Consider the following 27,020-nt stretch of genomic DNA (forward strand, 5'->3'; position numbering starts at 1 on the left):
CATTCTCTCCACTGCTTTCCTTATGTCCTTTTCACTTTTAAACTTTCTGCACTGTATGGGTATAATTTGGCCACATTCTTTATTGCTCATTCAGCCGACAAGACCAGAAGCCCCCTGAGGCTAACACCTTTCTAACACAGAACTCACCACTCAGTAGTTATTATCAAAGTTTTATTGTTTGCAACTTGAGCATCTATAATCTAAATGAAGGGGACTAAAAAGTTAGCTGTTTGGCCCAATTAAATTTGGACATGTGGAATCGTTTGTAAGATGAACTGAGCTTGAAGCACCATTCTCAGCAACAGTGTGAAATGTTTAGGGGTGAGCATGAGACTGTGTCTGGGAGAATGGTGTTTTAGCTCCTGTTGGGGCTTCTCTCTCTCTTTTAATAGCCTACCCTAGTTCCATGATATAAAATAAAACTGAAGACCTGGAGGAGTAGTTGACTGTTTATCCAAGAACATCACTGAACACTTTCGAGAATTCGGAGGTGGCTTGTTTTTTTCTGCCTCCCCTTTGCCATTTGCTGCTGCAGCTCTTATCTCCTCTTCCTCCTCTTGCTCCTCCTCCTCACGTTATTTATTGCATAGGCGTGCATTCGAGTTTTTATCACCTAATGTTGAGAACCATCTGGAAATTCATGATTGGGTTGAGTACATTGCTACAATCAATTTTAAGGTAGACTAATTCGCCCTTGCCTTGTGCCATGAGGATAATTAGTCTGCAAATGTGTGTGCAGTAGACAGGAAGAGCCCTGACCCAGAAGGCCCTGTCCCGTTCCCTCCTGTGAGTAGCAGTTGTTTTATGCCCAGGAGAATGTCAGCTGAAAGATGCTTTGGATCTTTTTGATGTTGCTTGCAGACATGATGTCACACTGTTGACTTGCCGTGAGAAGTGACATATTTGAGGAAGGCAGCCAGTCTAATTTGAGTTGTTTAGGGGGAGTGAATACCACTGGGCCTACTCTTTATAGCCCTCATTTCCCATATGCTCTAATGTGGTTTCTCTCTGTGACAGAGGAAACACCGCTAAATTATATTTGGGAGTAATTTATTTTAGTATTGGTTCTTTATTGCATTCTCACATGGTGTCTTGAGACTTCAAGGTGTTTTTATACCTTTTATAATCTTGTAGCTTGCAAGGAAAACCTCAGCGAAAGAAGTGGGGTTGGTGGGCAGCTGGTTCTTGTAATAATGACCTCACTGAGATGTCTTCTGTGTGGTAGAGTTCTCTTGCTCCTCGCCAGGTATGTGGGGCTTTAAGGACTTTGGTTGGTTTGCTGGTTCATTTTTGGGAGGGATCTCATCTGTTTGTTCTCAGTCTCCTTCGTCATTCCATGTGACTAAGACAAGACATGAGCTATAGCTCTGAGCCCCAGAGAACAAGCTGAAAGGCAGATGCACCCGGAGTTTGCAACCAGACTGGTCTTAGTGAGCACCTGAGACCTGGAGGAGCGGATCATGCACTTCCTCATGATGGGAAGAGCCTCAGCTGTCCCTGGCCTCTCCCTCAGGCACCTCCCCAGTATGGCTCTTGGATCACCTTTCTGCAGTCCACATCACAGGTTCACTAGTGGGGATGGATGCCTCGTGCTCAGAGATGGGCAGCCCTTTTACTGATACACTCCCCAAATGCCCCCCAAAGCCTGGGGAGCCAAAGCCATCTACAGTGACTTAGGAGGCAGGCAGTGGATCAGACGTGGAGCAGCAGGACTTGAAGCAATGCCCATATAGGATGCTAGGGTTACAGGCTGCAGAGTAAATGCATTACCAGTAATGCCAACCCCATGAAAACACCATTTTCAGACATAACTAACTGCTTCAGGTAATTTTGGAACTATGGAAATTTCTACAAGAGTTTGTGGTCTGTGGAAATCTTTGCTTTTACTCAGAAAGTTCCACCTGTTGATAGATAATTTTGATTTTTAACACCTGTTATTTATCTTAACTAAATGATTCAGATTTTTAAAAAGACACCTTGTAACACAGCCTTAAAATATTTCTGATTGGTTCTTACCTCTTGAAATCATGGAAAGATTTTTGTTTAACTTCTGGAGCCATTCTGACCTTTCTATTTCAGTTCAGAACATAAAGTTTCTATTTAAAGCAGCATGTCTTTTTCCATCTTGTTAAAAGGAAACCGTGTGATTACATCTCTGTGGGATAGAATCGGGCAAGTCAAATCCCTCCAGACAGAAAGTCCCATGTAAAATACAAAGGAGGCCAATGTTCATGTAGAGGTCACTTGTCCAGCGTCCATGATCCTTTAATGGGGGCACATGGATAACCACAGTCTAGGGGTTAGGGAAGAAGAATCACACCCCACCTGTGTGAAAATTAATTCCTCATTGTTACACATGCATGACTTAAGGAGATGTCATTGGGTGTTAGAAAGTAGATTTATAACCTTAGCTTTCCCATGTACACAGCTGCATTATTAAAGACATCAAAATGCAACTACTGTGGTCTTCAGAACTTCTTGTTCACCTTTAAAAATAAAAATAAACCAAAGGCTGAATGGATCTGTGTGGTGCCTAGGACTGTTCAGAACAATGTGCCTCTATGTCTTTTGAGTGTCTTAGATGCTGTAGGACATCATCTCAACCTGCTTTGACCGTTCATTCTGTGTCCCCAACCATGTCTTCAAGTGTTCCACTCTGGTGCATTTATCTGATTGTGTGTCTCAAATTCTTAGGATGTCCTCCCCTCCCGCTACTTTTCCTCCACTGTCTTTATGCCATGCCCATCTGTGAGCATGTGTGGGAGGCCCACCTTTGGCAAGATGTTTCCACACTGACCACTGATCTCTTACCATTGCTTCAGTGCTATTTCCTTGCTTGGTGACGCTGTCATGATCTCTTGCCTGTATAGCACCACAACCTTGTAATCTGTATCTCTCTATTTGCTATGACTTGATCAGTTCTCCATCTAGTGTTAAGCTAGACTGTGTTTCCATATCTTCCAGTGGGTCCTTTCATGCCAGTGAGGAGAAATCATCGCCTTTAGTAGCAGCTTACGAGGCACTGGGTGCTCTCATCCCGCCTTGCTCCACACAAGACAGCATCTCTCATTCCTGTGCTTTGACTTCATCCACCTGACCTCATGCTTGGAAATGCAGATCTGATGTAACTCTGTCTGTTGCCTGCCAAAACCCTTTCTGCTGTCGGGACTCACCTTGGCCAAGGTGACGCAGACAGATGGCCTAATAAATCCACTTCATATATAGTAATTTTGCCTGGAAAAATGACAGTCAATAAAAAGTGTGTTTCAACTATAGCATGGAAGCTGTCATTGAGATGCAATAGACATCTCGTCTGGCATGCAGTGTGGGGAGTTTAGCAGGAAGTAGGTTATAGACACCTGTAAGATGGGTGGAAGATTGAATTTATACCAGTATGACTCAAAATATTCTGTAGTATCATAGTGGCTATTAAACAAGGATTCTGTTCATAAAGATTCTTGGAGTTGAATGTGAAAAAGGCATGAAAAGTGATTCATTCTGAATATTTGTTAATGTCAGCCTCTCTGACATTGCTTGGAAAATTCTTCCTGTTCCAAGGTGCCACTATTATTTTGAGCTGCCTGACTGACCAACCACCTCTAACTGGTTGCCATTATCCTTTTAGATACTCACAGAGACAGGGCTTGCATCAGTATATAACTGAATACCATGTCTTGCCAAAGCATATTTACACTTTGTGACATTTATAAAGTTAAGTTGTCTTTTTGGGGTGCTTCATGGTGAATAAAGCTTCCGCTGTCCTATAGCCACTGTAAGATTTTGAATTGCTAGTGAGAGATAGAAATCAGTCTTTTAATGCATGCATCCTACATACTTTTCTAAATGATTAATTTTAAAGATTGAGGCCAGAGAAGTAAGAGAAAGAAAGAGAGAGAGAGAGAGAGAGAGAGAAAGAGAGAGAGAGAGAGGAATGAGGTTTAGAGAGTGACACACAGAGAGAAATCAATCTTAAGTCCTCTGGTTCACTTCCCATGATTTTGCAGTAGGTGGGGCTGAGCCAGGCTGAAGCTAGGATCAGGAGCTCTGCTCAGGTCTCCTCCATAGGTAACAGTGATGGGCATGTTTGGCCATCATCTGCTGCTTTCCTAGGCATTCTAGCATGGAGCTGGATCAGAAGTAGAGAAGCCTGGATTTGAACTGCTGCTCCCATGTGGCCTGTGTGCACTGAAAGTGAAAGGTTAACTTGCAGCACAGGTCCCTGTCTTACTTTGAAGCAGTGAAAAGTAGTCATCAGATCTGGAAACTTGTAAATATTTGATATCCTTTAAAAACGGGATACCTTTTTATCTGTCTTTGCCGCATTTCATTAGGCAGTTAAATCTGCCCTTCTAGACTGAGTTGGAGGAGTGATTTTAATATATAATTAGCAGTGAGGGAAGAACAGTAGTCAGTGATGTTGATTACTTGTCAAACGAAGCTTTGAACCACCTCTGTAGAAACAGATTGATCCATCTGGCTGCTCTCACCAGACATTTCCAAAGTGAGAAAGCTGTCTTGTTCAGTGAAGTACAACACATTTTGATTGTAGAAGGGATTTTGATTTGGGTTGAGGACATTGATAGATAACGGGAAAGGAATCTGCTGTTAGTTCTTCTGTAAGTGTAATTATGCAGGTTAATCTTCCTTTGGCTTTTCTTTCCTAGTCCTCAGGAAAGAAGTTCAGTGAACTTTGTTGTATGCAGTAGCGTTGAAGTTAAGCCCAACCTATCTCTGTAACTCATGTGGTTAATTGTGGTCCAGCATTGGCTTCAGGAAATGCTGTTCTTGAAGCCGGAGATCTTCCCTAAGTGAGGGAAACTGGAGATTTCTTACGACTGCTTCTCCTTCTTAATTTTCACTTCTAGAAAAAAAGATGACAATTGGCAGAAAAAGGCAAAAAGGAAATTTTGTAATTGCCTTGGAGGCCTGCATTGTACCTCCAGCCCCTTACCTGGTCAATCCAGTACTCCAGCTGTCTCATGATGCAGCTGCGGCCAGGAAAGAGGAGACACCAGCACAACCACCTGGAAGTTATGCTGTACATGGGAGTGTCTTGAAACTCCAAGAAAGCTTCACACATGTATTACATTAGGGTGTCACCCCCACCCCTTAAAGGGACTGTTACATGTAGGAGCACCCCTTTTTTCCTTTCACTTCTTACCCTGTTTGTTCAGGATGTGTGGGTCTCGCTCCATGTGGGGTTGCCCACACTCATGTGTCAATATGTATCTACTCTCCCACATCGTCATTGTGTTTATGCCTCTACTTTGAATTATTATCCCTTCCAGGGCAAGAACTTAGAACAAAAATTAGGATCTTTATTTAACAAAGGATCATTCTTCTGTGTGACTATTCCAAGATGGTGGAGGGCTCACACCTTTTTGGTGAGTGTGATTCATTGTGTGTAAAAGTAAGGCATCTTGCCTTGGAATGACAGATACACTGACAGTGTCCTGCTCTGGAACATCTGGCAAGGAGATGCCTCCTTAACAGAAGGTTCCCTCACAGAGGGAGCCCACTGTGCCACGCATGTGCACACCCATGGAACACAAGTATTGATGAGCACATATCTGACACCCTGCTTTATCAGTGCTAAGTCACTCCTGATGATTTACATGTTTAAATCCACACTGGCTCCTAGTTGGGTCCTTGGAAGGGAAATAAATGATGAATCAGGCTTGTCTTCCTCCCACAATAGGTCACTTTAGGAAATTCTAGCTGTTGGCCTAGGATCCTGTGGCATTATCTGGTTCTCTAGCCAGCCCTGTGTGGCTTGCTGAGCTGGATGTGGATAGCATGGTACCAGCCCCGGGCACCTGATTCATGGGCGTGTCTTTCTGCTCCCAGCCTGGCTAGATTTCCTGAGAGGGATGGAGTTATAGCCCACATATTCTCTGAGGTACTCTCTCTCCCGCATCTCTGAACTTCCCACAACAGGACTTTCCTGAGGCAATCACTTGGGTATATCTCCTTTAGCCCCCTCCTTTCTACTGAAGCCACTTGCTGGCTTCCTGTTCCATACATATTAAAGGCATTTCAAGAGATACATAGAAGATACTCCTTGTCTTTTAATTCCAGTTTCCCTTGAATGTGTTAAAGTAACCTCATGTGGACACACACAACCCTTTTAGAGCAACACAGCTCTTTTGATCTCCCAGATCCATCTGCCTGAGTTAATACTGGGACAATCATGTCATAAGATTGATTACCATAATATTCCACTCCCAGAAGATGCATACATAAACAGTTCGTAGATTCGCAGTTGAATGTTAAATAGAGAAGCTCAGAGAAGTAGCAACTCCTAGGGTGTGTGGAGAGTTGAAATTGGGTGGTGGGGTGGGAGTGGGGCTCAAGGAGGGGAGGTGGTAGTGGTAGGAAGGGCTAGTCTTGTGGTGCATCTAGTTAAGCTCATATTTGGGATGACCACATCCTGTAGTGGAATGCCTTGTTGGAGCCCCAGCTGTTCCACTTTCTAGCCAGTCTTCTGCTAATGTGTGTCCTGGAATACAGTAAATAATGATGGCACAGAGACTTTGGGACCCCACCACTCTCATGGGAGGCCCAGATGGAGTCCAACTCCAGGCTTCAGCCTGGCCCATTCCTAGCTGTTGTAACCATTTGAGAAACAAACTAAAGAATGAAGAGATTTCTTTCTCTCTCTCTCTCTCTCTCTCTCTCTCTCTCTCTCTCTCTCTCTATATATATATATATATATATATATATATATATGTGTGTGTGTGTGTGTGTGTGTGTCTGTGTGTCTGTCTATGTGGCTGTCTGTCTGTGTGGCTCTTTCCTCTATCAGGAAAGTAGCTAAAATATCCAGAAGAGAGGGAGAAGAAAGGTGAGTGAGAAGGATGATGGAGGAAAGCCATATTATTATGTCCTTGGAATTGTGTCTGTAAATCACATTGAATCTATTAAAACTTAATTTTAAAAACTGGGAAAAAATGAAAGAGGTGTGTAGGGCTGTCTGGTACAGCTGTTAAGACTCCATGTAGGATGCCCTCATCCCTTGTGCCGGTACCTGAGCTCATTCCCAGCTCTGTTTCTGACCCAGCTTCCTGTTAATGTGCACCTTGAGAGGCAGCAGGTGATCATGACTCATGTACTTGGGTTCGTACAACCTCCTGCAAGGCACCCAAATCATATTCTCGTCTACCAACTTCCGCTTGATCCAACCCCAGCATGTGTGACCATTTAGGGAATGAGTCAAAGGAAGAAAGATCTCACGGTCGAGTTTCTGCCATCTGTCGCCTTGCCTTCCCCCTTACCTTTGCACTCTTTGATCACTTGAATGTGAATGTCCTATTAGGTTCCTCACTAGCGATGGCGATTTTCTCACAGTGTTTGATTTCTTAGGTTGGATGAGAGCATCATGTTCCCTTCTTGCCTACTCCAAGATGATGTTGGCATATAATCCAACAAATAAGATCTATCAAGTCTTGTCCTGCTGTGGTCAGTGGGCCTTGTCCATGTCAGAGTGAGGATCTGGACCATCCCCAGCCTGCCCTGGTTGGTGCAGGCATAACCCTCCGCAATGAACAATAGTCTGTGTCACATGTGCTGTCCCTGCCCATGAGTGGGAGGCACCTGCACCTGCAGCCGTCTGCCAGAGCTGAGCCGATGACACCTCCACTGGAAAGCCTTAGAGTTGATGCCTTCTCTACTGTCCCAGGATGGTCTCCCTTGCTGTCTCAGAATGGTGGAGTCTAGCGGGGTATCAGTGAGCCTCCTGCAGTGTCAGAGGCTGTGAGCACCTCAAAGTCCTGTGCACTTTGGGTTTCCAAGCCACCTGGAATGAGGGAAGGAGACAGGCTTGATGGGGCTTAGAGCTCAGCTTGAAACCATGGCTTCTAATTTCTCCTATCTTTCTGTTCTTTGTATTTAAAAAAGTACGAGAGCACCTCAAATAGCTTACTGAAAAAAAATAGAATTAAAAAAACGAAACTAGTTTGATTGCAGACAAGGCTTGAAATCTATATGGGTTTTTATGTTTGTTTTGCTTGTTTGTGACATGCACCCAAGCTTTCTAGTACCTTTTCTGTTTTGGTCTGAGCTACAAAAAGAAATGAAAAGAAGCTTATGTCCTGTCGTAGTTGGGTTCTGACTGTATAGCAGATGAATTCTAAACAAATTTTGGTGGCTCAGAAAGATGTTATATCCTATTGCCTGCATTTGATTCGGAGATTTGTTAACATAACCTGCATTTTTCTTCTTCCTTGTTTTGATTGTGAAGGATATGATTACTTCAGGTTAAAAAAAATGAGAATATTATTTAAGGAATCATGAGTTATTTAAAGAAAACTATTGAAATCATATGGAATCACTCCGAAATTTAACTGCTTTGTGTACCATAGACAATAAGCCAAAATTTTAATAAAATCCAGGTGACCAAAGTCCCAGGATGCTTGAAATTTTACTTTGCACATTTAAGATATTTGTAGTTCTATTAAATGGGGCTTTTCATTTATATTTGTAAGATATTTTTATTCTGCTATGAAAAGTAGTGAACTTTTCAAGATGTTTATCAGAAACATTTGGAGTTGTATCATGGACTATTTTATATATATGTTTTTCATGTTAGATTTCCTTTTGAAAGTAAAAATGACACTTTCCCATATACTGCTGAGAGAAGCCTCAGCTCTAAGGTTTTTCTTCACTGGGGCCTCTGATTTTACCCTTGGCAATTAATTGTTTTTGTGTGTGGCTCTGTGTCTCTTGGACATTGAGGTCTCCATGGTGCCTAATTGCGCCTGAGTCTCTCCAGCAGCTTTGCTTCCTGGCAACAAAGCTTCTGGGGCCAAAGGCACTGAGCGGGGCAGGACCAAGGAGCAGGGCTGCCATAGGACCTGTGTAGAACAACTGCTAATGGTGCTTGAGTGTCCTGTGCCAGCACGGAACCTTGCTGATGCTGTGTGAGAAGTGATGACTGCGTGTGTGACATGCCAGCAAGTGTCAACCTGTGAGCTCTCCACCCCAAAAGTTACAGTGCCCTGATGCCTTGCTTCGTTTCTTGAGAACTTGGAAAGCACTGGATAAATGCTGACTAAGTGGAATTAAACATTAATGTGTCATTCACTATTGTGTGTTGCAGAGATCGGAGCACGAGGAAGTCTTAGTGGGCTTGTTGTTCCTGGTCTTGCCGTTCATTCCAGCCAGCAATCTCTTCTTCAGGGTGGGTTTTGTGGTGGCCGAAAGAGTCCTTTACATGCCTAGGTAATTATTGCCCATGATTATCCCCTCTTTCCCAGACCTGCCCTCTGCCTCTGCTACCCATAGCTCCAGACTCTTTATGACAGTGAGACCTCCCAGGAGAGACGCTGTCTAAGGTTGGATGCACCCTGCCTTATGCATGGGCACTTGCCCGGTGCTGCTTCTACTCCACTCACCAGCTTTCCTCTGGCCGCAAGTTTGCAAGCCAAATGCCATGTGTTGATCTGACCATATTCAGGATGTTAGTGGCAATCACGTACCACACCCTTTGTGTCTGAATATGTCTTGCTAAACAGAATGAGAAGAATTTTCTAGAAATATTGTTGACATTCGTCAGGTGGTTTGTCCTGTGTATCAGCTTGCCTGTGATGAACTTCCTATCTGCTTCTGTTCCTCTTTGTCCCCGTTCATTTGAAAATGGGAATGATGTTAAAATAGTTGGTCCTTGAGCAAAGAAACACTACTGAACACAACAGAGGATATCCCCATGCGTGAGGTTCCTCCGTGGCCCTGTACTGTGACTGTCTGAACCAAGGTAGCTGTTGTTTTACCCACATGACATTATTGTGGGCCTTGATATTCTGTATTGTGTGATCCTAAGCAAGACTTGAAGCATTTTTTCTATCCAGCTTTCCCATGCTTAAAATAGAGAATTTTGGAGCCCAGCACAATGGCTCAATAGCTAAGTCCTCACCTTACAAGTGCCAGGATCCCATAAGGTGCTGGTTCATATCCTGGCTGCTCCACTTCCCATCAACTCCCTGCAGATGGCTTAGTCAGAGAGAGGATAGCCAAAAGCCTTGGGACCTGTGTGGGAGACCTAGAAGAAGCTCCTGTCTTTGGATCGGCTCAGCTCTGGCCATGGCAGCCATTTGGGGAGTAAATCAGTGGAGATGGAAGATCTTTGTTTCTCCATTTCTGTAAGTCTACCTTTCCAATAAAAATAAATAAATATTTTAAGAAAAACAGAGATTTTGATGCAACTTTTGGAAATGTACCCCTTTTGCTTGTGAGAATGCCTTTTAGAAAAATTGGTTCTTCAGTAAGTTCTATGAAGATGACGTTTCTTGACAGTAGTATCATGAATCATAATATTGTAGGGAAATCATTTTCTCTTTATGATGCTTTCCTAGAAATTTAAAAATGTGTATCAGTAGAAATGATTTCTGTAATGTCTGGTTCCCCCAAGCCAAATGCCTCAAAGCATTCAGACTTGGTAGGTGTTTTTTTGTTTTTAACTCTTTTTTTTTTCCAGGATACAGTTCCATAGCCTCAGGGGTTTTCCCTTCCTTCCCATTCTGTGGCACACTGCACCGAAATGCCTGCCCCAGAGTAGGTTGCCGTTTACCGCCCAGTGGATGCTGGATTAATTCCCATGCCATCTCTATGCCCATCCAGCCACTTTCCTTTCCAGAGAGGCAGTCCCAAAAGATTCCAGATCATGTGATCAGGGCAGTGGGGTGCTGTCCTAAACCCTTGTTGTGGTCCAGGGTTACTGAAGAGGTCAGATCACTTAGCCCTGTTTGGGCAATGACTCAGATTCGGGAAGCTGCACTAACTGAACAGTGTGTTGCTCTTCCAGTGAGTCCCTGTCTCTCTTTACCTTCCTACTTGCAGCTAACATTGAAAGGAGCTGCAGCCTTGGAATTCACTATGGCCTAGAATTGGACAATGGGAGTGATCCAGGCTGAATGAGAACTGAGAGCCTGGGGTAGGAATTGACTTAATGGTTAGCATGCAGCGTGGGGTGTTTGCAACCCAGAACACGTGGATGGGCTCCGATTCCTGCTAATGTGCACCCTTAGAGGCAGCAGGGGATGGCTCAAGTGGCTGAGTTTCTGCTAACCATGGGCATGTGGGAGATGTGGATGGAGTTCCCAGCTCCTAGCTTCAGCCCAGTCCAGCCCTGGAACCAGCAGGTAGGAGATTCTTTCTCAGTCTCATTCTCATTCTCTCTCCTTCCCCTGCTCCATGTCTTCGAAATGAAAATAAATTTTAAAATTTAAAGTTAAAAACATAGGAAATGAATGTGTGTGGAACCTTTAGGAAGTCTTTCTTGGGAATAGATCTCACCTGGCCTTGGGCAGCTGGCCTCTTTTGGGTGGAGAATGAGTGAGAGCTGCCATGTCTTCCTGGAGTTGCAGGTGCTGCAGAGGCTGCAGGCAGGCTGCAGATTGGCTGGGACACTGGGACAAGCCTGCTCCTTGGGAGCACCTTGACGATAGGCCTTGACGATACTGAAGACCATGGCTCAAGCCTTCCTACACACAGGAACCTTCTCTCCACAAACCTCCTTCCTGTTATGGCCACTTTGCATAGTGCGAGTCTCAAGGCTCTTTGAGGATGGTCCCTGTTAGTGGACTCAGGTTGACTTCTGGGTGTGGCACGAGTAACCTTTATGAAAAGGAAGCCAGTGGAGTTACGAGCTTGAGATCTCCCAACGGGAAGGTGGGCTTCCACTCACCATGTTTCAAGCTCCTCTGAAGCCAAACCCTAATCCTCCATGCTCACCTATGAATGTCACAAAAACCTTCCTTAGCACTGCTGAAGCTTGAATGCACCCCATCAGTTCCAGGGGATAGATTTAGAGGGTTTGTGAGAAAAAGCCAGCAATCAATCAGACCAGTGGTGCGTCTTGGACCTCTGCCCTTGAGCCCACCATTGAACTTGTCACGCTCCCTGCTGCCTGCTGTGCTGCCTCCAGCTTGAGCCAGAAAGGCCAAGATTCCCAACTTCTCCCTCCGCTCCCCACCCCTGTTTGCACTTTGCAAGCTGTCAATAAAAGGGACAGCATTTGCTGAGCACTGCTTGGCCTCCGCAGCAGGTGGAAGCACGGATCAGTTCCAGGTTGGAGGCTGTTCTTGGCTGAGTAGACAGGAGATTGAGGAGGAGGGAGGGTAGAAATCAGCTTCTTGTAGAAATTTTCCTTGCTCTTCCCGAGAGGAGTATGTAATTTCATGGCTGTCCTTTTTTGTCTTTCATAAAATCTACGTTAGAATCCTTTAGTGGGCTACAGTTTCTTAGAATTAATGAAGCAGACATAGGTGATGAAAACTCTTAAAGTTATTGGAAGTGACCAGAGATTCAGTCATCAGCCAGAGAAAGGATGAGTTACTCACAGCAAGTTCCCAAGCAACTTAAGGAAACTGGGGTGAAATCAGAGGGGAAGAGAATTCTCTGGAACAAGTGGAGGGAGGCACAGTGTTTTGGGATTAAGCTGATCAGGAATCATTGAGGTAGTTGAAATGGAAGTGACATAGCAGGGATCTGAGGGGGAAAAGTTAAATAATAACAATGGCCTTGTGTTTCTAAGGGCAGAAATTTGACACAGCTTGGGATACTTGCCTCCCATGTGGGGGTGGCTGGGCTGAAGTCACCACTCTGCTTTCCATCCCTTTCCAGGGTGCTAATGGGCGTGTGCATTGGTGCTGTGCAGCCCCTTGGTTCGTGAACACAGCATGGCTGTGGATACTCAAAATGTAGGCAACCCTTCTTCTATCTGCAGCACATAGCAGCCGACTCAGTTGTTGATCTTTGGCAGGTCGCTCTTAGAACACTAATTACAGGAGGGACTTCTTAGTGTAAAGCAGTTAGGGTTGCTTCGAAGTCCCACAAGTTCGCTGTAATGGGGTCAGACTGCCATTTTCCTGGCTGGGAATTAAGGGCTGGCTTTTCCGTGCAGGTCCTAAGTGCTGCTTGGGTTTGCTTCGGGGCCACATGGAAGGTGCCCCTGTGTCAAGGAGAGCAGTTGGACATGTGGGGTCAAAGAGGGTAGTCCACTGTTGGGCATGGGCAGTCTTGGTAAGCAGCAGGACAAGTGATGATTAGCTGTTCACCTGCGCAAGCAGCAACAAGAAACAAGGGGGTAAGGTCTGTCATTGAGGAGGGGAACAGAAACGATGCTACAACCCTACTGTATTCAGAGATGACATGGTTCTGAGAACAGGTGGGAAGCCTGCCTGTGCACTGGAATTTGTGTTCTGAGGCTCAGAAATTAAGTCTGATATTTAAGCATGGGATCGGGCACCCAAAAAGGTAACTTGTTTCCAAATCCATGACCGGTCAGGAAGTGGTGAGGCTGAGCCACTGTAGCTTGGTGGCAGCTGGGTCCTGGGGAGAACAGAAAGCCCAGGAACCAGACAGAGGCAGCCATCCAGGGTCACCCCGCGTCTTCAGCTTCTATTGTTGTTTGGAACTCTTACCCTTCAGTGCATTAGTTGCATAGGGAAAGCTTGTCAGGGCACCACTTGAGCCAAAGCCGGGGAAAAGCTTTTCATCATTAATTTAAGAGCACCAGCACCCAGAGGAGGGAGCTACCCTGTGTGAGTTCCCATGTGTGCTGGCGGGATTATATGACTCCACTCAGTGATTCTTTAGATGCAAGTCTGTGTTTTGTGCTTCTCGAACATGGTCATGGTACAATACCAAGTTTCTCTTGTTGATCCTTGGATGGTGAGAAATTATCATGTGTGGTTGCCCTGGGGGACAGTCAAGTGAGGTGTTCACTTGGTCTGAGGAAGAAAAGCCAGAAAAAGGAAAAATGCTGCTGTTGGAGGGTACCATAATTTGGGTAACACAAGACGTTTGCTCTTTATTTCAGAGAAGTGTTTGGAAGCTTTTCAATGCAGCATTGGTTGTGTTGCGTGTTTCAGCTTTCCCCTATCCCTCCTTGTTCTGTTCCTCCCCATGTCTGCAACCGTTGGTGTGCACAACTCCTGGGTCAGACAGTCAGGGCCACCTGTGGTTTAGGACTTTAGTACAAAGTCCTCCTTTGGAATACCGTTACATGAGGGTGAGGATCGTCGGGTAGGGTGAGAGCAGAAGAATTCTGACTGCTGTTTATGCCACTCTGCTCTTGTGGTGCCCACGGGAGCCATCCAGTCCTGGGAAAGCTGACCTGGGAGGAGGGGGTGGGGATTGAGGAGCTGGGTTTTCCAGCTGCTCTGAAGAATGGAGTCCAAGTGCACAGAGACTTGGGGCTGTGGCAAACTGTGGTCAGTCCCTGAGTCACATGAGGACACATGCTGTGTGAAGGTCATGACTAGCCAGGAACACAGGAGGGCTTTGCTGAGGGACTCTGCTGTGAGTGTTCAAACCTGAGAGAGTGGACTGTAGACCATAGGCAAGGGCAGACTTCAAAGAGAGCAGTGGTCAGAACGAGAAGTAAGAAGGTCAAGGTGCTTACTGGAGCTGTCTGTCATGCTGCGTTATTATTCTCGGTGCTGAACACAAGCTTCAGCTAAGTTTGGACACATGCTTACTGGGATTGTGATCTCAATGTTGCAGCACCCCGTTAGGTAGAAAAGATGAATATTCTTATCTGTTCTCTTCCAAAGGTGTTGGAAATCGGGATTTGAAAATAAGACTTGCAGGGTGTCATTTAGATTCCAATGTGGCTAAAAGAATAAAGTACATGAAAAGCATTGTAAGCTGTGCCAGGTAATTGCAGGTCATTATTTCAGTCTACCTGGAAATCAAAGCAATGGGCCTGGAAAAAAGGCCTCTCTCCTTCTCCCTCTCTCCTTTCTTCCACCTTTTCCTTCGGTTCTACAAACCTCCTTGTTTTCTTTTCCTGAAGATGCAACTGGAGCTAAGATGCTACTCACCCTCTCTCTCATCACAAGAGCCCTAGATGCTGGTGGTGCGCTTAACTGCGTCTCTTTTCTCTTTGATGCTGCGCAAGGGAGCATGCCCATTTCCATCATCTTAAAGAAACCAACTTTACTCTTCTGAAAAAGCTGCATTGTCTTGTGCTTGTGAGGGTTTGGGTCACCATTTTGTGTATCTGTGTTTTTTCGTGGTATTCCATACCGTAGAAGTTGGGTCAGAAGAAAAGTGTCAGAGGAAATTGAAGCATGGATGGACATCTGACTGGGTCTATGCCTGCACACTCAGGAATGTGTCAGTGTAGTAAAAGTGTAGCAAATACCAGTGTGTTCTTTGTGCCTTTGCATCCAAAGGGGAGACGCTGGTCCCTGGACTATTGTGATCTGTGGGGAATGAAGTGAAAGCATTTGCTAGCAGTCAATTTGTTCTAGGAGGCAGATTGTTTTGGAGTTAATGTTTTAAAGTACTTGACTTTGACCAGAAGAGCATGAGGCCCAGGTAGAACGCTTGATTGATAGTGCTTGGGCCACTACTGGAGGGAAGGAAGACAGGCCTGGAGAAAAGGCCGGTTCTGGGACCATTCTCCCAGAGCTCATACTATTGCTCAGTCTTGTTCCCTGACTTTTTGTTCAGTTTAGCTTCTGTCTGCTGGGAGTGCAAAATGAGTACACTGTTCATCTATCCATAAACAGTTGGCCCAAGCATTTAAAGAATTCATCTTTGTTCTTACCAGGGTTGAATATAATTGCGTCTTCATTGTGCATTAATTCCCCAGAGATCATATTTTTCATGATCTTTATCTCCACAAAGATCTACATTGTTGAGTAGAGAGATTTCAAATGGTGTAAGAGATTTCCTTAAGTGTTCACAGTATGTACACTTCAGAACCTCTGGATTCCACCTTCCTGTTAATGCATGCACTGGGAGGCAGCAGGTGATGGCTCAAGTACTTGGATCCCTGCCACTTGGATAGATTTTAATTCTCCAGGTTCTGATTTTTTTTCCTATTCATTTATTCATTAATTACATTGTATTACATGATACAATTTCATAAGTACTGGGATTCTCCCCCCTTCACCCCAAACCCCTCCCCCGTGGTAAGTTCCTTCACCTTGATGCATAACCACAGCTCAAGTTCCGTTGAGATTCCCTAATTAAAAGCTCACACCATACAGAGTCCAGCATCCCACTTGTCCAGTCAAGTTCAACGGCCTCTTAGGGAGGCCCTCTCAGGTATGAGGGCAGAGCCAGCAGAGCGTCACCTCGATCAATTAGAAGCTCCAACATATCATCAGCAACAATCCAGGTACGATGAGGCTGGTGCAGAGTCCACTGATTGACACAGTCCATCTTAGAGTTTCCCCTTGTCCAGTTTTTCGCTGCAAACATATAGCTGAGGTGGTTGATTGATCTACTCCATAATGTTTTGATTCCTCCATTTTGTTCAGGGGAATCCCCAAGAAACTTTGAGGTGTTCCCAGTCCAGGCTCCTACATGCACTACTGGTAAGCACAGTGCCCGTCACAGTCCATCACTCCGATCAGCTGGTGGTTGTAATCCCCTGGGTTGGTTCTATTCTGAACCCCAACCTCCATTGGAACCGATGAGTATTGCAGCTCTTCCCGGCTCTGCCCATCACACACACTTCCCTCACCTAAACCAGTGGGAGGTGTGCTGGTTGGGTGCTGCATTCCCTATTGGCACAGGCCATTTCACCTTGGCATTTGGTGTTTTGTACTGTTTTTATCGCATCCAAACCTGGTCAGGCCCCCACACAGTTCCAGCACTCGGATTTGCCAGTGGATGACGTGAACCGACTCAGCCTGGTCCGCCCCCCAACCTGAGCCAAATGTGTGGCAGTGGGTCACTTTCCAAAGCCTCTTCTGGGTTGTTTACCTCCATAGTTCCTGCGTTTATTTCTAGGGTCAGTGTCCTGTCAGAGGAACTGTTCAGATTCCTCCATCAGACCCCTTCCTGGTGTCAGGTTTCACGCATACCAGCAAGTCCTTTGGCCAGCACTGCTCTTCAACCCATTCTGGTTCCTGCTGTTTAGAGTTTCAGCCCAGCCACGGCTCGTCCATACTCACATATAGCTCTTATATGGCTCAGTTGGGTTGAAACCTAGCCGAGTCCGTCCCACCTCTACCCTGGTCCTCCAGAGCACCAAACTGTGCTGCGGTCTAACCCAGCATGGTGCGTCAAGTCCGAATACATGTTTGTGCCAAGGGACTACAACTGTGACCCGACCAGCACTCAGCCCCCTTCCAGTTCCTGCGCCCCTTACTGGTAACCTCCACCCAGCCAAGGCCTCCCCCAAGCTCCCCAACCAGGCCTGTTCCCAGCCAGTGTTAAGTATGCCAGAGGTTGCTCTGGGTCAGCCCAGCGCTCCCCATAGATTGTCATGCCTCCTGCATAGACCCCTCCGGCCCTTCTAAACCATCCAGTGGGGTCAGAGTTTGCACCGGGATTGGTCCACACATACCTGACACATTCTAGCCCCGAGTATGGTTCTCAAATGCCAGACAATGTCATAGTCTTGCCTTCTGTGACCCCTCTGCTGATCCCTCCTCCTATCAGGTAATAGGGTATCATACATGGTGGTAAGCCTGGCTGTGCTAGGCTGGACTCGTGGCGGGGCACCCGAGCACCCCGGGCAGCATGGCTGCCCGAGGTTTGAGACGCTCCCAGGTTCTGATTTTGTCAAGTGTTACCGGTTTGCGTAACAGAGTCCCTTAATGTGCTTCCAGAAAGTCTCCCATCAGCAGCCCAGAGTTTTCTTAAACTAAAGCAAACTTCTGTGGAGTCATCTCCTGGAAGATCAGAAAAGCCTGTAGATCCTCTTTCAAGATGAAACATTGTCCTGCCGCCAGCGATGCAGAAAGCCAGTTGGGCTCCCTTGCTGCCAGGATCTGCATTCAGGGAAATGTTGAAAGGTGGAGTTGCGTAATGGGGAAGCATCTTGATTTCTGTAATGTTTGTGTTAGGTCTCTAAGAAACTTAAATAGATATTATGGAAAAGAGCTTATCAGGCCTTTAAACTGTATGTCAGTACTGAGACCCTTGGAAAAAAAAATTGTGTTGCTTGATACAAATGCCTTTCACAAGTGGGAAGGAATGGCATGTTCCCTCATTTTGGTTATAGGAGAGGTCAGCAAATTAGTTACAGCTCATGAGCCAAATCTGCCTGTTTTTATGCATTCCAGTGGGATAGAAACGGCCAATTCTTTGCTTGGTATATGTCTGCCTTCCTGTTACAGAGGCAGATCTGAGGAGTAAGGAGACAGTTTCATGGCCTGCATAGAGGGAAAGGAACTCTTTTAGCCTTCGAAGGGTGAGGTCTTTGCATTGGCTCAAGTCAACAGACAGTAAACATGTGACGGGAAAAAGTGTGCAGGTGTGTTACTATGCACATGTGTGTGTGGGAGTCACACCAAATAGGAAACTGAAAGCGTTGGGTGGTTAGAGCTGAAGTGCCCTCCAGTGGAACAGAGACACAAGCCTGGTGTTGTAGTCACTTGGTGATTATAACTCCCCTGTTAAAAGCAGAACCAGTTCCCCCAGGAACTCTTGCTCTTACTTTCCAAAAAGGAGCCCACATCCCTGCCCTGTGTTACTCCACTGAATGTGAAAAACCAATAGAAAGCTAACTGGGCTGCACCCCCTTCATGGCCCTTACCTGTTTTGTGTAATACCTGCTATATTCACTCAGCTCATAACTGCATTCCTCCCTCTGCCACGAGCTTGTTCCACCTCCGTGGATTTATTTCCCTTGAATAAATTTGTTCTAGAGTGAGTTCATACCCATCTCTTCCATTAAGAGCTTCTGACCTTACACCCTCTTCCTATAGGAGTAGGGGCAAGAAATATGGGACGTATGGGAGGGGGAATGGTCAGTGCATTTTAGGAGAGATGGACAGGATTAAAGAACAAGTGAGTGTCTGGGCCAAAGTTCCTGTGCTCTCTGGGTGTGACATTGGATCTTCAGTCTCCTGTGTGGTAGGAGAGCGACCTTCCTTGGGCAATGAGCTCTGAGTTACAAAGACAGTGGTGCTCTTTGAGATGGGTTCTGTCTGTGGGTCATTAGGGAGAATTGCATGGAAAGGGCCCCTGCATTTCAGGAGTGAGCAAAAGCTTGAGAGCTATGGAAAAGCCAGGCAATTTTGAGGCTGCTGCTTCAGGTTATCAAAGTGTCATGCTTTTGGGCTGGCATGGTGATACACTGGATTAAACCACTAACCTGCAGCGCTGGTAAATGAATGCTAGTTGAGTCCTAGCTGTTCCACTGCCTGTCCAGCTCCCTGCTAATGTACAAGTGAAGGTGATGGAAAATGTTCCTACCATCCATGTGGGACACCCAGATGGAGTTCCTATTCCTGACTTTGACCTGGCCCAGCCCCATCCTTTGCAGTCATTTGGGTATTTAACAAGTAGTTGAAAACCTTCCTGTCCTCCCGCCCCCACCCCGTCTCACTCTGCCTTTCAAATAAATAAATATTTAATGAAAAAAGCAAGGGGTACCATTTTCTGAGCCCCAATACCTGAAAAGCCTCATTTACTATCTGGAGTTGTACAGGTGTATCAGCCCTAGAGGGTAGCACTTTAGGGTAGTTTCAGGTGTAACTGTAGTGTTAACTTCTGGAGCTGTGGGCAGGCCATGCAACTCATGCAGGAAATGGCAGATACTGAGGATTTAAATCTTAAATGAAATCATGTGTTATCTGGGACCAGTGGCGTGGCCTAGCGGCTAAAGTCCTCGCCTTGAACGCCCCGGGATCCCATATGGGCGCCGGTTCTAATCTCGGCAGTCCCACTTCCCATCCAGCTCCCTGCCTGTGGCCTGGGAAAGCAGTCGAGGACGGCCCAATGCATTGGGACCCTGTACCCGCGTGGGAGACCCGGAAGAGGTTCCAGGTTCCCGGCATCGGATCGGCACAGCACCGGCCGTTGCGGCTCACTTGGGGAGTGAAACATCGGATGGAAGATCTTCCTCTCTGTCTCTCCTCCTCTGTGTATCTGACTTTGTAATAAAAAAAAATAAGTAAAAAAAAAAAATCATGTGTTTAACATGCTGTTTTTGTTCCAGGTCCTACAAATATGATGGCCAGATCCACAGAAAGTGCTTAACACGGTGTCTGGCTTGAAGTACCACTGTGTGCGCAGACATGCGAAATCGCCACTTGTCCTTGTTGCCGCTGTTGTCATTCTTGTCTTGTGTCACTTTGTGGTTGTTGCCCTGGCGTGGTTAGCATCTCAGTGCTTTGCTTCCCATTGCTGTGCCACATGGCAGCTCCGCTTCCTACAGGAGGTGGTAAATGACTATAGAAATTTCATGAATGGAGTAGTTGGGAGGAAAAGTAGGTCAGGCCGTGTGAGAAGGCATGAGGAGTGCAGGAGTTAGACCGCTCAGTCGAAAGCCTGCCAGCAGGGCAGCAGATGGAGCGGGAGCTCCAAGGGAGGAACTCCGCAGCTTTTGTCTTCGCTGGGTTTGCTGGATGTGTGACTTGAGTCGGCAGGTCAGTAGCCTTCCACTTCTGCAGTATTGCCATGCATTGAACATTTGTTTTTCTGTCAAAAATATTTTTTGAATTTTTATTTTTCCCCATTAATTACAATGTATTACGCGACACAATTTCATAGGTACTGGGATTCTCTCCCCTTCACCCCAAACCCTCCCCCCCCCCCGGTGGATTCCTCCATCCTGATGCATAACCACAGCTCAAGTTCCGCTGGGATTCCCTCATTGCAAGCATATACCATACATAGAGTCCAGCATCCCGTTGTCCAAATTCAATGACCTCTTAGGGAGGCCCTCTTAGGTCCGAAGGCAGAGCCAGCAGAGTGTCATCCCGATCAACTAGAAGCTCCAACATATCATCAGCAACAATCCAGGTATGATGAGGCTGGTGCAGAGTCCACTGACTGATATAGACCATCATAGCGTCTCCCCTAGTCCAGTATTTCGCTGCCAACATATAACTGAGGTGGTTGATTGATCTATTCCGTCTTTTCTTGGTTAATGTTCTGATTCCTCCATTATGATTAAGGGAGTTCCCAAAGAAACTTTGAGGTGTTCCCAGACCAGGTTCCTACACGTACTAGTAAGCACAGTGCCCGCCACAATCCATCACCCCATCAGCTGGTGGTTGCAACTGCTGGGTTGGTTCTATTCTCAGCCCCGACCTCCACTGGAACCAATGAGTACTGCAGCCCATCCTGGTTCTGGCCATCACACACTCATCCTTCACTTAAACCAGAGGGAGGTGTGCTGGTTGGGTGCTGCATTCCTAACCGGCACAGGCAGCCTTGCCTTGGCATTTTGTATTGTATACTTTTTTTTTTTATCGCAACCGAACCTGGCCAGACTCCCACACAGCTCCAGCGCATAGACTTGCCCGTGGATAACGCGAGCTAACTCAGCCTGGTCCGCCCCCAGCCTGAGCCAATGTATGCAAGTGGGTTACTTTCCAACGCCTCTTCTGGGTTGTTTACCTCCTTGCTTCCTGCGTTTATTTGTAGGGTCAGTGTCCTGTCAGAGGAACTGTTCAGGTTCCTCCCTCAGACCCCTTCCTCGTGTCAGGCTTCACGCATACCAGCAGGTCCTTGGGCCAGCTCCGCTCTTCAACCCATTCTGGTTCCTGCTGTTGGAAGTTTCAGCCCAGCCACGGCTCGTTCATACCCACATATAGCTCTTATATGGCTCAGTTGGGGTTGAAACCTAGCCGAGTCCGTCCCACGTCTACCCTGGTCCTCCAGAGCACCAAACTGTGCTGCAGTCTAACCTGGCACGGTGCGTCAAGTCCCAATCCATATTTATGCCAAGGGACTACAACTGTGACCCGACCAGAACTCAGCCCGCTTCCAGTTCCTGCGTTCCTTAGTGGTAGACTCCACCCAGCCAAGGCCTCCCCCAAGCTCCACAACCAGGCCTGTTCCCAGCCAGTGTTAAGTATGCCAGTGGTTGCTCTGCATCAGCTCAGCGCGCCCCATAGACTGTAGTACCTCCTGCATTGTCTCCACCGGCCCTCCTAAACCATCCAGTGGGGTCAGAATTTCCACGGGGATTGGCCCACACAGCCTGACACATTCTAACCCAGGGTATGGTTCTCGAATGCCAGTCAATGTCATGGTCTTGCCTACTGTGACCCCTCTGCTAATTCATCATCCTAATAGGCAATGGAGACATCCTGCTGGACAAGCCCGTAATTTTGCCTTTAAATGAACTGGTGATTGGCAGTCTGCACTATAAAGTGAGTACAGGATAGTCAGAGGAAGATTTATTGCTATTGAGAATCTATAGGATTGATACACGTCCCCAGAGCACTGTGGGTTCAGCCTGGAGCCATTCATGCAGTACATCAAAGAACCCAAATTCCAGAACTCCCTGGCCGGGCGGCCAGCAGGCACAGCCTGGCGCCAAATAGTGCACTGGCCGCCCAGGAGTTGCGTGGTACCCATGTACCTGGGTGTGCCGTGCTGGAGATGGGGCGACCCGAGCCCCAGAGCAGCATGGCTGCCCGGGGGTTGAGGTGCTCGGATCTCAGCCCCACCCCCCGGCTCTTCCTCCAGCTGCCGCCACGTGGCTCGCTGGGGACATCCAGATCCGCTTCTCAGGACCTTAGGACCCACCCTCCCGGCCCAAAGGAGGGCAGTCAACCAAGAATCCTGGCAAATCTGGAAGTCGCCCGGGAGTCGCTCAGCCCATGTACCTGGGTGTGCCGTGCTGGAGATGGGGTGACCCGAGCCCCAGAGCAGCATGGCTGCCCAGAGGTTGAGGCCTCATTGAACATTAGTAGTGGTAACGCATTGGGTTGTGTGCGTAAGCTCAGATCAAACATAGAAAGTGCTGGACAAGACAAATAGGATAGAGAGTGGGCTTTATGTGGGTGGGTTGGGAAGGGAGCTGGCACTAGAGAAAAAGCTGCCTGCCTGGCATGAACCCTGCCTCTCAGGTCTCTGTTCATTGTTCATAGGGCATTCCTGATCATCCACACTAAGCTCCCAACTTCCTCACCTGCTTGATTTTTCTCTACATGACCTGTCATTAAGTGTAACTTATTCATGTAAGTTCTATGGGGGTAAGCATTGATTCCCACTTGCTCTGCTCTGTGCTCCATGTCTTTTTTTTAAGACATGTTATTTGAAAGGATGAGTCATTGAGAGAGGAGACAGAAAGAGAGACAAATCTTCCATCCATTGGTTCACTCCCCAAATCGCCAGGCAGAAGCCAGGAGCCAGGAACTTCTGTGTCTCCCACATGGATGCAGGGGTTCAAGGTCTTGGGTCATTCTCTGTCCCTTTCCCAGACGCATTAGCAGAGAGCTGGATCAGAAATAGAGCAGCCAGGACTCCATCCAGCATCTTAGATGGAGTTAACCCTCCAAGCCACCATCCCAGCCCCACTGGTGTCTTTAACAGTGTAGACCTGTGGCGATGATGCTTGTGAAATATCTGTGAGATGAGAACCTGTAGCCCAGAGAACATCACCCTGGGCCTGCAAGTATCCCCCTGTTCCACTGTGGTTGCAGTCTGGGGCTAGAGGACCAGGAACCTGAAGAGTCACTGTGGTCAGGAACAGTGAAGGCATTAGCATAAAATAGTAGAATAACACGAGATTGTAGGGGAAACTCTGCACTTTAATGTTTACGGTGGGGATTGTAGAAATGAGGAGTGGTTTGGAGGTTTCTGAGTTTTTCCATGAGAAGTTCCCCTCTGGAGTCTAGCTCTGGGGGTGGGTGGATGGTGGGCTGGGGCCCCTTGTCTCCTTAGCCCAGGTGGTTCATCATCAGGATGTGTAAGGTCCCTTTGGGTAAACAGTGAACTCTGTAACCTTAGGGAACTAGAGCTCTGAAATGGTCCTTGGAGTTGCCAAGTCACATGCCTCTCTCCTGTTTTTCTACTGTTGAAAACTAAGCACAGGCAGTCAGAGACTCATGTTTAGGAATAGGAAGCATGATTTCTTTTTATGATACCAATATGGTTGATTAGATTGGATTCACTGAGGGAGGAGCCTGTATTTCATTATCAATTGTATTTTTACTGCCTGCAAGACTACCAGTCACATAACAGGAAGAATGGATAAGCAATTGAACAAGTGTATGAACTCTATTGAGTTGAGGCTTCTGGTAATCCTTTTTGAGCAATGCATGGCTTAATTATGCAAACTGCCTTAAAATAGTCTGTAATCATTTGTAGTTGTCAGCTTTGGAAAACAGTAGCCTCCAGCTGCTGTGGGGTACACAACAATAATGGCATAGTGTATCTGTATCGATGCAGAGATGATGTGAGGGCCCCCAAGTCACGCCAGTGGTTCAGGGAACTGGCAGCCCTGGGCATGGAAATCCTGCTCAGTCGGCAAGTAAATATAGGAGAATGCTGAGCCTGGAGATGCTGTCGGTCCTGCCTGTCTGTAATGAGCTCAGAATCTGGCCTATGCATAGATCTTCTAGAGCAGAAGGGTGTTGTTTGCCATGGTGGGAGAAACCCTCCGCAGAGCATCTCTTATCACCGACACAGGTGCCCACAGCGGAAGGGATGCTCAGACTGTCCCTGCAGAGCTGGGTGAGATCAGCTGCAGCATAGGCTCCATGTTCGGATACTTGGTGGCAAAAGGCTCTGCAAGGACAGCAGCATGAGTGGAGTAGGCCAGAAGACCCAGTCAGGCATCAAGGACATGCAAGTGAATGTCTCAAGATGCCTGAGATGTTAAAATTCAACCCCATCCAAGCCCAGCTAATTGTGTTTTTTTCCACTCTGTTCCCCAGCATGGGCTACTGCATCCTTTTTGTGCACGGACTGAGCAAGCTGTGTACCTGGCTCAACCGATGTGGGGCCACCACCATGATTGCGTCCACTGTGTTGCTGCTCTTGCTGTTCTCATGGAAAACTGTGAAACAGAATGAAATTTGGCTGTCCAGAGAGTCCCTTTTCAGGTAGGCTTGCTTGGGTAAGCATGAACATTTTCCCATTGACTTCAATGTTTACGTGTTTGTTTCCAAAAAATAAAGTGACAAGGGTCTGGTAGTGTTGGTGAATTTATTTTACTAGAAGACTAAAATGGAAGGTACACATTTAGTTTGCATCTTGACATTTTTAAAATGATGTGGCATAAAATTTAACATGAATTCATTTCAAGTAGGTTTATGAAAATAAGGCTCATGGTAAGGTCTTGTGGTCTGTGAATTCAGATGGAAACAGTCTTGATGAGCCGGGCTGTATAATCAGCCATAAATGAAATGAAAGCTCTAAGGTTAATGCTGTTGTTCAGTCGGGTGGAGAGGCTAGGAGAGCATGCAGCGGGAAGGGAGAGAAGTGTCACATTTGTGCAGACTACTCCAGCAGGTTCTTGTGATCTATGGCCCAGTTGCTTCATGTTGATTTTTAATGCTGAGCTAGGAATTGAAAGACTTTGTCATCTCCTGCTCAGTGTCTCTGTGATCACTTCAGACTTGCCTGAGAGCTTAAACATTCTTTGCAACTGTCACTTAGAATGCCATTTCTCGACTCGGTCTGTGTGACAGACGCCACAGTCCTGGTAGCCTGCACCTGGCATCCCAGGATTATTTGCCAAGTTCCCAGGGGTCTCCAGTCTGTACCCTCTTCTATCAACTATCTTTGCTTGCAATCGGGGCTAGTTCAGTCAACAAATATTTCTTAAGTTATATGCTCAGCTGGTACCTGGCTCTCATTCTTTATGAGCAGACCAACGAAGCCGAGTTAGGGTCATTTGGGGAAAAGAGAGAGAGCTGGAAGAGCTTAGAAAAGCTGCTGGGACTGAAGAAGTGAAGACCCAGCAGGCTGTCAGAGCCCATGCTCAGAAATGGCAACCGATGGCTTAAACAGTCCCTTTGTCTTTGACACTACAGTCCCTTTGTCTTTGGCTTAGCTTGAGCTTCCACTGTCTCCTGTGGCAGGCACTAGCATGGGTAGAGCATCTTAGGGACCCAGGGGACTCCACAATGTAAGACAGGAGGGGACATCCCAGCGGGAAACAAGGACAGGGAACAAGGGGGCTTCCAAAAAGCAGCAGACCAGGAGACTGAACAAACAAGCAAGACAGATGTTCACTGCAACCACCTGCTGTCTTCAAATAAATATTTGATTTTTCCACCAAACTTTTTAAGCAGCATAAAATTTGGTGTGCTGTCCTATCACTGATTCATTGCTGTCATAGCATTGTCCTTGTTATCACTGTCACTGTCATTACTTCACCTGGTGCTAATAAGAAGGGTTGCCATGCGAACATTTTTGCACAAACTTTTTAGAATGGGTTTGTCCTCCACCCAGATGTGTGAAATCCTCTTAAAATTAGGCTTCTGATTGGTGCAAGTTCCAATACACATCTGCTCATTTTTTAAAAAGACTTATTTATTTTTCATTGCAAAGTCAGATATACAGAGAGGAGAGACAGAGAGGAAGATCTTCCGTCCGATGATTCACTCCCCAAGTGACAGCAATGGCTGGTGCTGTGCTGTGCCGATCTGAAGCCAGGAACCAGGAGCATCTTCCAGGTCTCCCACGCGGGTGCAGGGTCCCAAAGCATTGGGCCATCCTCAACTGCTTTCGCAGGCCGCAAGCAGGGAGTTGGATGGGAAGCAGAGGCGCTGGGATTAGAACCAGCAACCATATGGGATCCCGATGCATTCAAGGTGAGGACTTTAGCTGCTAGGCCACCATGCCAGACCCACCTCTGCTCACTGAAGAGCCTTCTTGCCAACCACCATGGAACCGTTACCCATCCCTGCCATGCCAAGCCCATTGTGGTGGCACAGGAGTAGTACAGCCTAATAATTTAAGTACATCTTGATCCATTCTCTCTCATTCTTGCATTTTCCATAGTGTTTTTATGAGAAGCACTGCAACCGTTTGTCCCTTTGTTTGATACTCTCTGCACTTCAGTACCCGCAGTGGTTTTGTCTTCCAATGAGGTTTACTGTTGGCACAAGTTTGTTTCAGGAAGAGCAGCTGAGTACCAGCAATTTAAGAGCAAACAGATACTCTGGAGGCTTCCTGTGTCTGGTTGGGGGAATTAAGCAGTGGGTGAATGGTTGATGAGTACAACACCAGCGTTTGTACACAGGAGCTGAAGGAGAGGCCTTCGGGGTCAGAGTGAATTCCACATGACATGCACTTCAAAGCTAGTGACATTTCATAGAAGACTTGGCCTATTATCTTTTTTCGGTTTACTGAGCTGTTATAGG

At 46.6% G+C, this 27,020-nt stretch overlaps 1 protein-coding gene across 1 annotated transcript in view; it reads left to right on the forward strand.

Annotated features, from left to right (window-relative positions):
* TMTC1 (transmembrane O-mannosyltransferase targeting cadherins 1) overlaps positions 1-27,020 on the forward strand; it is a 195,937-nt gene that overhangs the window by 108,058 nt on the left and 60,859 nt on the right. Inside the window, exons 9-10 of the mRNA XM_058655741.1 lie at positions 9,098-9,219; positions 24,585-24,752. Of these exons, the coding sequence (XP_058511724.1) occupies positions 9,098-9,219; positions 24,585-24,752 (290 nt within the window). The remainder of the gene's footprint in view (positions 1-9,097; positions 9,220-24,584; positions 24,753-27,020) is intronic.

This window comes from Ochotona princeps, chromosome 27, assembly GCF_030435755.1.
Source record: "Ochotona princeps isolate mOchPri1 chromosome 27, mOchPri1.hap1, whole genome shotgun sequence".
NCBI lineage: Eukaryota > Metazoa > Chordata > Mammalia > Lagomorpha > Ochotonidae > Ochotona > Ochotona princeps.